Source organism: Ovis canadensis, chromosome 9 (assembly GCF_042477335.2).
Source record: "Ovis canadensis isolate MfBH-ARS-UI-01 breed Bighorn chromosome 9, ARS-UI_OviCan_v2, whole genome shotgun sequence".
NCBI classification, from domain to species: domain Eukaryota; kingdom Metazoa; phylum Chordata; class Mammalia; order Artiodactyla; family Bovidae; genus Ovis; species Ovis canadensis.
Window position 1 is genome coordinate 99,552,865 of NC_091253.1, and position 17,241 is coordinate 99,570,105.

General features: G+C 42.9%; 1 protein-coding gene across 1 annotated transcript in view; it reads left to right on the forward strand.

Annotated features, from left to right (window-relative positions):
• The first annotated feature begins 6,430 nt into the window (after positions 1-6,430).
• Positions 6,431-17,241, forward strand: part of PSKH2 (protein serine kinase H2) — a 29,101-nt gene continuing 18,290 nt past the window's right edge. The window contains 2 exon segments of the mRNA XM_069600353.1: positions 6,431-6,494; positions 11,383-11,495. Of these exon segments, the coding sequence (XP_069456454.1) occupies positions 6,431-6,494; positions 11,383-11,495 (177 nt within the window).

A 17,241-nucleotide genomic window follows, 5' to 3' on the forward strand; every position in this document is an offset into this window, starting at 1 on the left:
TTCCATTTTCACCCAGACTTAGAATCAGCTATTTCGCCAAGGAGCTCTGGTTTAACACTGCAGTTCAGAAAAGAGTGTTCAGGAAAAAAGCACATTCTCTGAGGTGGGGTGGACAGTGTGCTCAGCGGTGTGAGAGCCCCGCACTGCCCACTGAAAGCTAAGGTTAGTCCATGCAGGAGGGGGATTTCTAAGAGCACGTGGACCCAGTAGAGGCAGTGCTTGCGTCGATGAGTTTGCAGTGACCTCTGCTTAACTGCTTTCTCCAGTGCTCAAGCTCTCCAGTTAGAACATGTGAACACAAACGCAGACTTCCCATATCAGTCCAAAAATCCCCATCATGATGAAAAATTGAGTTTTGAAGCCACATGAACGTCCGTGTATGTTCTTCAAGAATCCCAGCTGGGTTAAAGGGGGTTACAGTGAGAAACCCGAGACAGCATGTGACTGAATTCAGTACAAGAACTCCGCAGGCAAAGTAGGATGCTCCCTTGACACTGATCCAGAACAGCTATCACGGTGCTCAACCCGGCTGTGCTCCTGGTTTTGCTCTCTTAAGAGCAGGAGGGTTTGCCATCAGCATCATTGCCTTCTGGGCCACGCCAGTCAGGAGAATCGCTTGTTTAAGGTTAAAAGTGGGCCTGTTTTTGCTTTGTTGGCTTTGGCTAATTTAAAGTTTTAAGGATGTTTTAATATTTTTCTTCTTGCTGAAGAGAAGACTAAAAGGACTTCATGTGTTGGCTGGTGATAAAATCTGTTTTGTCAGGGGTTTGTAAGGTGCTATTTACCCTAATATTTATCTCTTATACTTTATCAAAACGATGTTCTTTAAACCTTAATTAAGGCTGGACCTGATATAATATGCGTCTTCCTTCATAATATCTTATTGTTCTTCAGTGACCCTATTTAATGTTTTAGTACTAAATCTGTTCTAGGGAAAAAAGTTTTAATCTGATTAGAAAAGTACAAAAAATGAATCATCACTCATAATATTTAGATAAAATACTTATATAACTTTAAAGCAAAGGTGAAAGGCCCCAAATCCTGTTTATTTAGAAAGATTAAGAGCATTAATGTACTTTAATCCGGATTCCTTCTTTGGACTTGCAGATAAATGAATACCTTCCTGAGAAGGGTGGTTGTTTTGTTTAGTCTTCATCGTGTTTTGCTCTGATCACCAGAGCAATGCATACTTTTTGCAAAACTTTTGACTATTACAGAAATATATGAGATGAAAGTCCCTCTAATACCACTCTGAAGAGATAATCACTGACAATAGTGTGGGGAAACATTGAAAGGAGTTACTTAAACTCTAAGACACTTGCTGCTCATGGTGCCAGGATTCACTTTTCAAAGGACCATTTTGACTTTGAACTACAAGGGGTCATCATAACATTATAGCAAGCATCTTTTCATTTCATTTACCAGTCAAAAACCAAGTCAACTGAGTATCTCTGAAGGTGTAATTAGCTTTATTCAACAAGTCATGAACCAGGAAGCATTCCATCTGGTACTAGAAGGGCACTCCAGAGGCCAGGAGCAGTGCAAAGCAGAAGGCTTTTATAGAAAGCAGGGTGGGGTGAGGAAGTCATTAGTAGAAGAAAAGAAAGGATTATTTGGGGCCAGGATAACTTTTTTTGGGGAGGAAGAGACCCAAGGGTTTTATCACGTGATTCCCTCTTCTTCCTCTGGTGTGGTGTCAGGAAGAAGGCCCATGAGCTGCCTCAGTGCAGTCAGTTCAGTCGCTCAGTCGTGTCTGACTCTTTGCGACCCCATGGACTCCAGCACACCAGGCCTCCCGGTCCATCACCAACTCCCGGAGCTCAAACTCATGTCCGTTGAGTCGGTAATGCCATCCAACCGTGTCATCCTCTGTCGCCCCCTTCTCCTCCCGACTTCAGTCTTCCTCAGCCTCAGGGTCTTTTCAAATGAGTCAGCTATTGGCATCAGGTGGCCAAAGTATTGGAGTTTCAACTTCAACATCAGTTCTTCCAATGAATATTCAGGACTGATTTCCTTTGGGATGGACTGGTTGGATCTCCTTGCAGTCCAAGGGACTCTTAAGAGTCTTCTCCAACACCAAGTTCAAAAGTATCAATTCTTCAGTACTCAGCTTTCTTGATAGTCCAGCTCTCACATCCATACATGGGAAAACCATAGCTTTCACTAGACTTTGTTGGCAAAGTAATGTCTCTGCTTTTTAGTATGCTGTCTAGGTCGGTCATAGCTTTACTTCCAAGGAGCAAGTGTCTTTTAATTGCATAACTGCAGTCACCATCTGCAGTGTTTTTGGAACCCCAAAAGATAAAGTCTCTCACTGTTTCCATTGTTTACCCATCTATTTGCCATGAGGTTATGGAACTGGATGCCATAATCTTAGTTTTTTTAATGTTGAGTTTAAGCCAGCTTTTTCTCTCTCCTCTTTCACTTTCACTTTCATCAAGAGGCTCTTTAGTTCTTCTTCACTTTCTTTTTTAAAAGTGATATCATCTGCATATCTGAGGTTATTGATATTTCTCCCTGCAATCTTGATTCCAGCTTGTGCTTCACCCAGCCCGGTATTTCTCATGATGCATAACATATATGCATATAAGTTGCATAGAAGTTAAATAAGCAGGGTGACAATACACAGCCTTGATGTACTCTTTTCCTGATTTGGAAGCAGTCTGTTGTTCCATATCCAGTTCTAACTGTTGCTTCTTGACCTACATACAGATTTCTCAAGCGGAAGGTAAGGTGGTCTGATATTCCCATCTCTTTAAGAATTCTCCAGTTTGTTGTGATCCATACAGTCAAAGGCTTTGGCATAGTCAATAAAGCAGAAGTAGGCTTTTTTTTTTTTTTTAACTTGGCTTTTTTGATGATCCAAGGGATGTTGGCAATTTGATCTCTGGTTCCTCTGCCTTTTCTAAAACCAGCTTGAACATCTGGAAGTTCACAGTTCACATACCATTGAAGCCTGGCTTGGAGAATTTTTAGCACTACTTTGCATGTGAGATAAGTGCAATTGTGTGGTAGTTTGAGCATTCTTTGGCATAGCCTCTCTTTCAGATTGGAATGAAAACTGACCTTTTCCAGTCCTGTGGCCACTGCTGAGTTTTCCAAATTTGCTGGCATATTAAGTGCAGCACTTTCATAGCATCATCTTTTAGGATTTGAAATAGATCAAATGGAATTCCATCACCTCCACTAGCTTTGTTCGTAGTGATGCTTCCTAAGGCCGACTTGACTTCACATTCCAGGATGTCTGGCTCTAAGTGAGTGATCACACCATCATGATTATCTGGGTCATTAAGATCTTTTTCCTATAGTTCTTTTGTGTATTCTTATCACCTCTTCTTAATATCTTCTTATTCTGTTCAGTCCATACCATTTCTGTCCTTTATCAAGCCCATCTTTGCATGAAATGTTCCCTTGGTATCTCTAATTTTCTTGAAGAGATCTCTAGTCTTTCCCAATCTATTGTTTTCCTCTTATTTCTTTGCATTGATTGCTGAGAAAGGCTTTCTTATCTCTCTTGCTGTTCTTTGGAACCCTGCATTCAAATGGGTATATCTTTCCTTTTCTCCTTTGCCTTTGGCTTGTCTTCTTTACTCAGCTATTTGTAAGGCCTCCTCAGACAACTATTTTGCCTTTTTGCATTTTTTTTCTTGGGGACGTTCTTGATCACTTCCTGCTGTACAATGTCACAAACCTCCGTCCATAGTTCTTCAGGCACTCTATCAGATCTAATCCCTTGAATCTATTTCTCACTTCCACTGTATAATCGTATGTGATTTGATTTAGGTCATACCTGAATGGTCTAGTGGTTTTCCCTACTTTCTTCAATTTCAGTCTGAATTTGGCAATAAGGAGTTCATGGTCTGAGCCACAGTCAGGTCCCAGTCTTGTTTTTGCTGACTGTATAGAGCTTCTGCATCTTTGGCTGCAAAGAATATAATCAATCTTCTTTCGGTATTGACAATCTGGTGATGTCCATGTGTAGAGTCTTCTCTTGTGTTGTTGGAAAAGGGTGTTTGCTATACCAGTGTGTTCTCTTGGCAAAACTCTTTTAGCCTTTGCCCTGCTTCATTCTGTACTCCAAGGCCAAACTTGCCTGTTACTCCAGATATCTCTTGATTTCCTACTTTTGCATTCCAGTCCCCTAGAATGAAAAAGACATCTTTTTTGGGTGTTAGTTCTATGAGGTCTTGTAGGTCTTCATAAAACCGTTCAACTTCAGCTTCTTCAACGTTACTGGTCGGGGCATAGACTTGGATTACTGTGATATTGAATGGTTTGCCTTGGAAATGAACAGAGATCATTCTGTCGTTTTTGAGATTGCATCCAAGTACTGCATTTCAGACTCTTTTGTTGACTATGATGGCCACTCCATTTCTTCTAAGGGATTCTTGCCCACAGTAGTAGATATAATGGTCACCTGAGTTAAATTCACCTATTCGAGTCCCGTTTAGTTCACTGATTCCTAAAATGTCGACGTTCAGTCTTGCTATCTCCTGTTTGACCACTTCCAATTTCCTTTGATTTATGGACCTGACATTCCAGGTTCCTATGCAATATTGCTCTTTACAGCATCGGACCTTGCTTCCATCACCAGTCACATCCACAACTGGGTATTGTTTTTGCTTTGGCTCCACCCCTTCATTCTTTCTGGAGTTATTTCTCCACTGATCTCCAGTAGCATATCGGGCACCCACCCACCTGGGGAGTTCCTCTTTCAGTGTCCTATCCTTTTGCTTTTTCATGCTATTCATGGGGTTCTCAAGGCAAGAATACTGCAGTGGTTTGCCATTCCCTTCTCCAGTGGACCACACTCCACCTTGACCCATCTGTCTTGGGTGGTCCTACAGGGCATGGCTCATAGTTTCACTGAGTTAGACAAAGCTGTGGTCCATGTGATCAGATTGTTAGTTTTCTGTGATTGTGGTTTTCAGTCACTCTGCCCTCTGATGGAGAAGGATAAGAGGCCTATCAAAGCTTCCTGATGGGAGAGACTTACTGAGGGGGAAACTGGGTCTTGCCATTCTCAGTAAATCTTTAATCCAATTTTCTATTGATGGGCCATGCTGGGTTCCCTCCCTGCTATTTGCCTGGGGCCAAACTATGGTGAGGTAATGAAGGGAAAGGGGGCTTCCCTGATGGTTCAGAGGTAAAGCCTCTGCCTGCAGTGCTGGAGACCTGGGTTTGATCCCTAGGTCGGGACCCTGGAGAAGGCAGTGGCAACCCATTCCAGTGCTCTTGCCTGGAAAATCCCACCAATGGAGGAACCTGGTAGGCTACAGTCCATGGGGTTGCAAAGTGTGGGACATGCCTAAGTGACTTCATTGTATACTATATATAACAAAGATAATGGCAACCTCCTTCAAAAGGTCCATGCACGCGCCCAGTGCTCCCTACCCTGCCGCAGGCCTCCACCGACCCACGCCTCCTCCAGAAACTCCTGGACCCTCCTGGGCAAGTCTGGGTTGGGGTCCTGGTGCACAAGGTTCTGCTGGTGCCGTCCCAGAGTCTGTTTCCCAGTCCTGTGTAAGTTCTGGCAGCTCTATGGTGGGGTTAACGGTGACCTCCTCCAAGAGGACTTATGCCCAGAAAATTCCAACTGCTTTATAAAATAAAGCTGCATTTCTGAGGAAGGTTGAAAGTTCAATTAGATTAAATCCAGGTGGAATCAGGGGCTCTGGTGCAAGTGGCATTACATGTGGCCTGTGGTTCTTCCCTGTAACGTACATCAGCAAACATCAAGGCGTTCTCCTACTTCCTGTCTCCCTCTGCTGACCAAACTGTTAGGGGAAATGCTGCCTGAAACCGTCCACCCTGGCCAGGCACCACAGTTGCCATTTGCATGAGCCATTTTACAGTTATTTTATGGCAGGAGGCCTGGTAAGGAGCAAGGAGCTGACAAGCCACCGCCGACCAGGAGAATTCGGGAAAGGGCAAAAGGAAACACCAGTCCGTGTGACCTACCAACCTCCCAGAATCCTCTTCGCTGGAATCCATCTTGGCTGAGCGATGCGTGTGCCACTAAGAAAGACCCTGAGCCAGAATGACTGGCCGGAGACAACCTGGAAGCGAATCCCCTCGCCATGACGCTGGAGACTGAGAGCCCTGTGGCAGGGCTGGGTCCTGTTACCCTCCTGCTCTCTGTCCAGGTGCTCCTTCCCAGAGAAGCCTCTGGTTCTGTCAGCACGTGTGTCTCCTCAGAGGACCTGTTTCCCAGTGTTACACAAGAGCCCACTCTGGGGCCCTGGTGGACATCCCCCTTCCTGCAACAAAGCCATCACTGGTTTCCTCCATAATGCAAGCCCTTCTCTTCATCCTAAATAGCATTTTTAAAAAATGTTTTCCTCTGTTATTCCACAATCTGGTTGCATTTACCTTACATATTCACTGCGACTTACCTTGTTTTAAGGATCCGTAAACAGAAAAAACCAGAATGTTGCTCACCATCCAGTTACACAAAGGATTAAGTCGCAACGGACTGCAGTCAGCCTCCAACAGTAAGTCCTGAATTCAGGGAACTCAGGATGGAAAAAACAGGATGAGCATTCTGTGCTTTGGATTTTGGTCCCAAGATAGTTAAGATGCATGCCTAAGGAAGAATTTTGGTGACTCCAGATTCTTGCACCTTCCCATAAATAGAAAAGCACGAAACTCATTGACTTCACATATCTGGTTTGTGTGCGTGTGTGTGATTAGCAATAATCTTTTATCAAGATGTATGCTTGACTACACATATTTTCCAGCCCCAAATTCACATACATATTGGCGGCTCTTTTCCTGCCTCTTCAGAGCCATTCTTCAGAGCTATCTGAGAGACTCTCTCCTGGGCTACAGTCCTCAGTAGTGTTCCCAAATAAAACTGAATCTCACTGCTTTTAAATTGTGATTTTGGGTTTTCTACTTTTTATTTTCAGTTGTTATTTCCTTGAGAGATGTTCTATGGTGGAAGGAGAAGCTCTGTGAACAAACAGGTTAGATAGTACCCCCCAACTTGGACAATCAAAATGCATGCTAACGTACTGAAGTCTCTGGGAAGTCCTTTGGTGATTAGAACTTTTGAACTTTAAGATAGCATTTTCCAAACAATAGATTGGACAATGGCTCCCTTTGTTTGGGCAACTAGTGTCTTTAGTGACTTGAAGAAGTAGTATTCTTTTGAATAGTATTTGAGAAATTCTGATTATAACATTAATTATTTTAAAAATTTATAAAACTCATATATCACACAATTGTATAAATATTCATGTTTTTACTTGAAGAAATTATCTACTTTTGAATTCATGCACATTTTAAAATGTAATAGCCTTATAGTGTTTATCTTCTCCACTCCAAATATTTCTGATTTTTCATTTTTTTCTATCTTGATGGCAGAGATCCCAGGACCTGTCTTGCTACAACAGTAAGCTTTTATGGTGATTATAGGAACTAATGATGGAAAATTCACCAGTGGGAAGAATAAATGGCATTGTTATGCTGAGAACATTATTTCTATGAAAAAATATGAACTAAGAAAAAATGAATTGTTAGGTAGAAAGGTCATTATTTTACATTATTATTATAGAGGTCATTCTTACACATTATATTTACATTTTTTAAAATGTTGCAGAAGAAAGATTTGTAATCAGAAATAATTTTATACATACAAAGCTTATAATCTTAGCATAGGAAAGGATGTTATCATAGAAAATTTGATAGGATGTCATACCAGCTGAAGAAATATGGAGACACTCATGGCTTTTTTGTGGTTAATTCTTTAAAGAATCTGGAAAAGAAATTTATTGATTTGAGTTATTCCAGTGTCACATTTCATAAGATTGTAAAATGTACTGGAAATTATAAGGAACTTAGGAACATCAAAAACAGTCTTCTTGGCCTTCCCTGCTGGTCCAGTGGTTAAGAATCTGCCCTGTGACACAGGGGACACTGGTTGGATCTCCCGTCCAGGAAGCTCCCACATGTCAAGGGACAACTTGGCCCAAGGACCACAACTACTGAGGCTGCACCGTGGAGGCCCTGAGCCGCCGCTGCTGAGCTCAGGTCCTAGGGCCTGCGCTCCACAGCAGGAGAACCTACTGCAACGAGAAGCCTGAACACGGCGCCTAAAGCGTGGTCCCCACCCTCTGCAGCTCGTGAAAGGGAGAGTGAAGTTGCTCAGTCATGTCCAGCTCTTTGCGACCCCATGGACTGTAGCCGGCTCTTCAGTCCATGGAATTTCTCAGGCAAGAATACTGGAGTGGGTTGCCATTTCTTTCTCCAGGGGATCTTCCCGACCCAGGGATCGAACCCAGGTCTCCCGCATTGCGGGCAGACGCTTTACCGTCTGAGCCGCCAGGGAAGCCCTCTACAGCTGGAGAACTAGAGAAAGCCTGTGCACAACCACCAAGACCCAGCGTAGCCAAAAACAAAGAAATAAATATTAAAACACACACACACACACAAACCCGACCTTCTTACCTCGAAGAAAGGGAGGCCCAGCTTCAGAATAGTTAAGGATTAAAAAAAAGCAGATATTACAAATCAATAATTGCAAATCTGGAGATAAAGATATTCTGACTCTAGGTTTATGATTCATTCTACTATTTAAAAAGTGATTCATAAACTATTCACATTGTTGTTTGTTGTTTAGTCGCTGTCATGTGTGAGTCTTTGCGACCCCATGGATTGTAGCCAGACTCCTCCATCCCCGGGATTCTCCAGGCAAGAATACTGGAGTGGGTTACCATTTCCTTCTCCAGGGGATCTTCCTGACCCAGGAATTGAACCTGTGTCTCCTGCATTGGCAGGCGTACGTGCTCAGCTGCTTCCGTCGTTTCCTACTGTTTGCCACGCTATGGACTGTAGCCCAACAGGCTCCTCTGTCCACGGGATCCTCCAGGCAAGAATACTGGAGGGAGTCTTCCCCACCCAGGGACTGAACCCAAATCTCCTGTGTCTCTTGCATTGCAGGCGGATTCTTTACCGCTGAGCCACGGGGAAAGCCTAAACTATTCACTGCTGCTACTGCTACGTCGCTTCAGTCGTGTCCGACTCTGTGCAACCCCATAGACGGCAGCCCACCAGGCTCCTTGTCCCTGGGATTCTCCAGGCAACAACACTGGAGTGGGTTGCCATTTCCTTCTCCAATGCATGAAAGTGAAAAGTGAAAGTCAAGTCGCTCAGTCATGTCCGACTCTTCACGACCCCATGGACTGCAGCCCACCAGGCTCCTCCCTCCATGGGATTTTCCAGGCAGGAGTACTGGAATGGAGTGCCATTGCCTTCTCCAAAACTATTCACAGTTTTATACAAATAGTAAGTTATTACCAGAGTGAGTGACCTTAGAGCTGTATTGTGAAATAGGATTATTCTCTAAGGGGGAAAAACCTTCACTTCCCGATTTCCACCACTAGATGGCAGGCTACTGAATAACACACAATACAGGATTTCACAGGTCTAGAGTGGTAAATTGGAGAAGGCAATGGCACCCCACTCCAGTACTCTCGCCTGGAGAATCCCAGGGACGGGGGAGCCTGGTGGACTGCCGTCTATGGGGTCGCACAGAGTCGGACACGACTGAAGCAACTTAGCAGCAGCAGCAGCAGAGTGGTAAATAGGGTCAATGAGGAGAATGGCAAGTTGCAAAGTCACAAGAGATAGGAAGTGATAAACAGTCTGGTGAATTGGGATTTACCCGAGGAGAATGAGGCCACAACTTTCCCCTACTTTACTTCTAAAGCAGTGAGAGCCAGGTCTAACAACTCCTGAACCCTGAGATAAAATTTGCTTTGGTGACCTCCAATCTGTGTGATGGGTAGAAAATGAGAAACTGATTAAAAGTTCAAAGGCTGATTTCACAGTGCTTTTCTACATCACAGTGTATCCAATTTGGGAGTCCTTTCTAAGCACAATGCAAAAAGCAGAAACAATACAGGGAAAAGCTTAAAAGATTTCAACACGAATATTTAAAATATCTATGTGTTGGGATTTTGCTGGTGGTACAGTGGTTAAGAATTTGCTTTGCCATGCAGGGGACGCAGGTTCGATCCCTGGTCAGGGAACGAAGATCCAGCAGCAGCTAAGCTCACACACCACAACTAGAGAGTTCATGCATCCAAACAAAAGTTCCACATGATGTAGCGAAGACCTTGCATGCTGCAACTGAGACGATGCAGTCAAATTAATCAGTCAATATCAAAAATAAATAAAGTGAAACATCTATGTTGAAAGACATCCCACATCCACCACTCCGTGGGACTAAATATTCAATGACAAAGGAATATTTAATTGTGGGATAGCTATATGAGGGAATGCTGGTTAGTCATTTAAAATAATCGTTTAGATAATTTTCTACGTAGGAAATAAAGATACTGATAGATGGAAAAAAATGTTACATTATATCAATTTATACCATAATATGTTTAGGGAATAATGATAAATAAAAATGAAAAATAATGACATTTATTGACATACATAAACCAAAGTTCTTTTTAAAGGTCGGCTTTCTTTTCGTGGTTTCAAAAGTGTTACACTCAGCATGTATTATCTCTGAAGTGGGAAGAGAACAAAACTAAACTTTTAACAGGAAGGTTGGTAAAGCAACTCTTTACCGATTGCGCTCCTGCTGTCCAAGCCGCCGAGAGCTTGCCCTGCCCCCTCTCTTCCTTTCTCTCTCCTTCTCCTGGCGGTGGTGGTGGCTGCCTAACATCCGGTTTCCCTGGAGGTGATGGCACTAGGGTGGTGTCCATGAGCTCGCTGTTCAGGTGGTCAGTTTTGCCATTCATGATAATAGTACTGAATATAGTTATGATTCTTTGGTTTAAATTTTAATGACTTTTAGTTTTCAGTGTCTAAAACAATATTTTCAAACTGGGGTTTATAGACCACCTTGCATTGATTTGTTCAAAATGCAGATTTGGGGGCTTTTCCCCAGGCTCAGTGAATCTGAAATTTTGGAAAAAGTGTTCTGAATTTTCATTTTTAACTAGCTCCTTGAGTTATTTTTATGCATATTGAAATTTGAGAGCTGTTGGTAATGGTTAGGATCAAGTGTGAGAAGAACCAGGGTGAAAACATCAAACCAGGGAACACTTTCAACGTCTGAATATTTATCAGACTTCTCATCTCAGCTATTTTTCCAACAGATGCTTATTTATTCAGTATTTTTAAAGGCACAAACATATAGTGACCAACTAATGATAATAACTTTAATAACCTAAGCACTTTCCCTTCAGTCATCAAAAATTTGCTACTTCATAAAAGCACCCAGGATATATGTGGAAACTGCAGAAAATAAACCAGAATTAGTGTCTTAAAAAGGACAAAATGAAACAAAATAACATTTCAGAAATAAACTTCACACAGTGGAGGAATGAGTCTGGATTTAGACATTCTCTGCTATTCCTGAAGGCAATTGGCACCTGACAAATTTGGATGCCAGAGGCGTGGACGACAGCGTGAAGAGCTCAGGTCTTGAAAGCTTTCACAGGTGGCTTCAGCATGACCATGGGCTCCTCTCGGAGGTAAGGTTGTGTCCTGGTTCTGAGACTGACGTTTGCAAGGAATCGGTGACCTCCGATTTCAATCCGCAGCAGGTTTCCACAAAATGTTGGAGAGAGAAAATTAGTCACAGAATAACAGTTGGAGAGAAATGCATTGCCAAGGATACAGTTGTCAGTTTCCAAGGATGAGAAAGCTATTTCCCTGGTGAGAGAGGCTTATGTGGGAATAACAGATACTAGAGAAGTATCACGTTGTGGAAATGCCTTGAAAGCACAGGCCAATAAAATACCAAGGTTCTTGTCCCTGTTGACTTTTTTGTAGAGTCTGGTTTGAATTAAATATTGCAGCGGGGAAATCCAGAGCATGTTTCAGTAAATAGATAAGAAATTTGGATTTATTCAAGTTACGAATCAGCGTCTAGGTCACTGGCTTTTGAAATGTTTATGAAAACTGTGCAAACTTTCTTGGAATAAACATTTTGATTTGGGGCTTCAGTGGTGGAGAATCTGCCCACCAGTGCGGGGGACACGGTTCTATCCCTAATTCGGGAAGATCCCACATGCTGCGGGCAGTCAAGCCCGAGGGCTTCCACTACTGAGCCTGCGCTCTAAGAACCCAGGAGCCGCGTGACTGAGCCCGCGCGCCCCGAAGATGAAGACACTGCAAAGACAAGCTCGTGCCCCACAGCTGGAGAGGAGCCTCCGCTCGCCGCAGCTAGAGAAAAGCCCACTCAGCAACCAAGACACAGCACAGCCAAAGCTAAATAAATGCACATTTAAAAAAAAAAAACAAAACAAATTTTGAGTTTTGTTAAAAAGCTCATTTCAAAGTAGTTTAGCTTTTGAAATATGGCTTTCTTTTCATAATAACTGTCTTGATACTTGACTACCTGTGGCAGCCGTGAGAACTGCACCTTGAGAACTTCCTACTGGAGGGAGTTGACTGCCGGAGGAGCCGACCAACCGTGCGTGGTCGGACAGGCATTCTCTAATGGCCTGGCGTGGTAGGCATGCTGGGAGAGCCTTGGTCCTGAGAGTCAGCGGATGCTTCTCCTCTGACTTTGTTGTTTGAAGGCAGCAAAATTTGCAGATGTCTCATGAAACAAGAGATAACGAACACAATCCCTTAAAGCCACTTATTTAGGCTAGTTTTTAGTGAACTATGTAATTATTACGGGGCTTCCCTTGTGGCTCAGATGGTGAAGAGTCAGCCTTCGATGAAACCTGTTTTGATCCCTGGGTCAAGAAGATCCCCTGGAGAAGGAAATGGCAACCCAGTCCAGTACTCTTGCCTGGAAAATCCCATGGATGGTGGAGCCTGGCAGGCTACAGTCCACCGGGTTGCAAAGAGTTGGACAGGACTGAGCAACTTCACTTAGCCAAAAGCGACTAAATTTGGAGGTAACTGACACAATCCCCTGGTGGCTCAGAGGGTAAAGTGTCTGCTTGCAATGCAGGAGACCTGGGTTCGATCCCTGGGTCAGGAAGATCCCCTGGAGAAGGAAATGGCAACCCACTCTTGTACTCTTGCCTGGAAAATCCCATGGACAGAGAAGCCTGGTAGGCTACAGTCCATGGGATCGCAAAGAGTCGGACACGACTGAGCGACTTCATTTACTTATGAGCAATTATAAAGTTCTAGGTAGTTGTTCTAAGTGCTTTACATGAATGAAGTTATTCACAGCAACCTTATGACGTTTGTGATGCTGTCATTTCAAATTCATGGATAAAGCTGGGAGCACAGACAGGCTAGGTAACTTTCCTAAGGTCACAGTGCTGGGGAGTGGTATTAAGAGGACTTGAACTTGGAAGTCCACTTTCAGAGCCAAGCTTTCCCAAGGTGGTATCAAGCTGTCATGTGGGGCTGCAGTCATCTTGAGGCTCAGCTGGGGGTGCAGAATCTGTTCCCAGCTCCGTCACATAGCTGTCAGCGGGCCTTGGTTCCTTGCTGTTTGATTTTTGGCTGGAGGCTTCATTCCACACCACAGGAATTTATCTCATTAGTGAGTTTTACAAATGAGATCACACAATATAGGGTTTCATTTTTATCTTTTTTCCCACCCAGAAATATTAATATATTGTAAATTTTTTTCCCATGTAACTAAACCTATTTCTAATCATCATTTTTTTTCTAAAGGCTTTGGATACAATTTGTCAACTTAAAAATGCAGAATTCTTTTGGGCAAAACATTTAAAATATTATGGAAAAACTCACTTTATCTTCTTTGATTTATGCACTAAAACTTCACTCACAGTTGGCTGTTGGCTTCTTTGACTCATTACTATTAAAAAAAAAAGAAAGATTTGTGCTTTTATTGTGCTCTGACAGCAGAGCTCTTACTGGCAATTTATTGCTGTATTTTAATATTTATCTTCTTTTTGTAATTATCGAACTTCTAAAAAAATGAAATACTCTTTTTCAGTGCTAAATGTAGAGCTGTGCAAATTAACAGGAATGACTCACTACTATAGTGGAGGTAAAATATTTAAAGTAATTAAGAATTTCTTGCTGACTTGTCTGAATTATAATATTTTTTAAAATGCGTGTGTGTGTGTGTGTGTGTTGGGATAGTGAAACATAGTCTGCCAGGGGTGGCAGGAATGATCTTCTCATCTCTAAATTTCACACAGAGGCATCCTACTTGATGGTTCTTAATTATTGGTTTTATGGAAAGAAAGCTCAGAGAGGAGTTTTGCACTGTTGGCGCCACACTCCACTGTGTATGTGAAATTGACTTAAAAGAGCCCCATTCTAGTCCTCCTTAGAAACACAGACCCTGCACCTTGGGAAACTGGAAGTCAAGAAGATGAACACCTTCAAACTGATGTTTCAGGCATGAGTTCATTCTAGAGAAAATTAACCCCAATGGGGGGCGGGGCTTTAAAAAGAAGGAAAAGTTGAAAGACAACAAAAGTGCAGCTATTTAAAAAAACCCATCCCAAATGCAGCAAATTCCTCATTTTTATCTGTTAAATATGTCTTTTGGTTATATCTTCTTATTCTTAATCTAAAGAGGAGGTCATAGAATTGTAGGGCTTCCCAGTGTGCCACTTTTGGTGACACCCCTAATTTTTTGTGTTTCTCTCTTTCCTTTAGTGACGTATACTAAAGACTGACAATAGAAGAGAATAGAAAAATTTGTATTATTTTTCTGTGTTGTTCACCAGTATCATTCATTTAAGAGGGAAATGAATTTTCCCTAAATGATAATTTTATTGAGCTTTTGATTTGCCTTAATTCCTTATATCCTTTCAACGGCTTCCCAGGTGACTCAGTGGCAAAGAATCTGCCTGCCAATGCAGGAGATTCGGGAGACACAAATTCGACCCCTGGGTAGGGAAGATCCCCTGGAGAAGGAAATGGCAACCCACTCCAGTACTCTTGCCTGGAGAATCCCATGGGCAGCGGAGCCTGGCGGGCTGCAGTCCCTGGGGTCTCAGAGTCGGACGTGACTGAGCGCAGCACAGCAGCAGCGATAGCAAAGGCTCTGTGTGGAAGGCAAGGGCGTCATATCTTCCTCACAGGGACAGAGGAGCCTGATGGGCTACAGTCCACTGCATTGCAAAGAGTCAGACAAGCATGTGCTCTTAAATCCTTTCGGTGCAATATTCCTTAGGATTGGATTATAATTTGTTGAGTATATCTTTCACACATCAAGTCGCTTAGTTGAGAGTCTCTGTTGCCTAGGATTCCCTGTGCCCTTCCGACTCTACTTTTTGAAAGCTGGGTATAGGAGAGAACCCAGCACTGACTGATTGGTGCAATGTATTACATATTGCTTTGAATGTTATCACCAACCATTTAATGAGAACTTGTGACTTGCGGGTAATGAGTGGGAGTTGAGGATGAGGTCGGATTTTTTTCTTTAGAAACTGGAGGTTCAATTTATTTCATCCTCTTCAGAAAACACCACTGGAGTAAACTTTAGCACCAGAACCAGATGTTAGTTAAACAGCATCATCCTTCTTCAACTGCTGTGAGTCTCACAGGAAGCCTTCATAAGCACTAAACACATGAACATGGAAATAAAATTCATTTTAAATGAGCCTTACGTCTAAAACTTACTTCAACAGTTGTATTACTTCAATTAGGAGAAATATATAATTTAAATAGTTAATTAATGTATAAATAGCATGCGATCCCAAACAACGCTTGCATGATTTCAAAAACAATGAAGCAATTATGAGAACAAAGAGAAATACACACAGGGGATGCCACCACCAGTTCTTTCCGAGGGATTAGATAGGCTACAGGAACAAGCTGATGGTGTGTGCTTAACATTTTGACATTTCAAAGCTTGGTGAAAACCCATAAAAGTTTTGACTAGGTAAGTCATTAAATTTTGTCTCCTGGCATGAAATTTATATTTTCAACAACACTTGCAGTTATTAACAATAGTTGGTGCTTTTCAAAAGAGAACTTTGTTTCTAATTTACTTTTTTCGTTTTTAAAGGGCTTAAAAGCCAGAGATTGTATTAGCCAGTTTTCACGGAAAGTTCGGGCTGAGCAGTAGGCTCTTGATGAAGCTCACACTGCAGGGTGCCAGCTCCATGGACGGACCTCCTCGGGGAGCTGCGGGAGGCTGTCCTCGAGGCCCAGGGCCCGGATTTAGGAGGGCGGGGCGCTTCCTGTGCGCTGGGCCTCCGACCGCATCCTCAGCTCACAGCTCTGGGCTCCCCAGAGCAGCGAGCTGGCTCCTTGAGCAGCCTCTAAACGTTTTATTTCTCTCCATCAGCGCCCCTTTCTTCTCTTTCTCATTCCGCGTCTTTCGGTCTTTTGCCTATTCTGCCAATTCATTCAAAAGCCTGAAACGCAAAACCGCAGATTCTTTCCTGGCTTACCATCAATCTTCTCTCTTTGTCCCCCAGTACCTGGAGAATCCTGCAGGTTCTTTCTCATGGAAAGTCTGTTTATGTGGCTCCCTCTGCAGGATGGGCTCATTTTCTCTAAGCTACACGCAAGTCATATTTTAAAATTTCCTTCAAAATACAGTTAGTTCTTCCGGGCAAATCCAGGACTAATTGACCCATCACAGATGTTCCCTGTTAAAACAGACTAAGCGCTGTCTGAGAGTGCTCAGTCCTGTCTGACTCTTTGTGACCCCACGGACAGCAGCCAGCCAGGCTCCTCTGTCCACGGGGTTTCCAGGCGAGAATACTGGAGTGCGTTGCCATCTCCTTCTCCAGGGGACCTTCGCGACCCAGGGTCTGAACCCATGTCTCCTGCTTGGCAGGCAGATTCTTTACCACTGAACCACCTGGGAAGCCCAAGGTTACCTGAAATTATGGAAGAAATGACCACTAAAAGGGTGCTAGACTGGGAGACTTGGCCTCCAGTTCTGGCTCTATGACTTGTGAGGGGCGTCTGATCTTCACTGAATTTCACTTCCTGCACATCATTTATATAAACTATCAATATAAATCATATAAAATCAATCTATTGATGTATAACCCAAACATGAAACATCATTTATTAAAATAGTTATAATACATGCAAAGACATAAAAACACTTATGAATGTAAAAATGAAATAGACAAAACAGAAGATTCTATATTATAGAATAATTAAAAATTATAGCACAATTATATTATTAATATTATATATAACTACTAATATCTGAGACTCGTAGCTCAGTCAGTGAAGACTCCGTCTGCAATGCAGGAGACCCTGGTTCGATCCCTGGGTCAGGAAGATCTCCTGAAGAAGGAAATGGCAACTCCAGTATTCTTGCCTAGAAAATCCCATGGACACAGGAGCCTGGCAGGC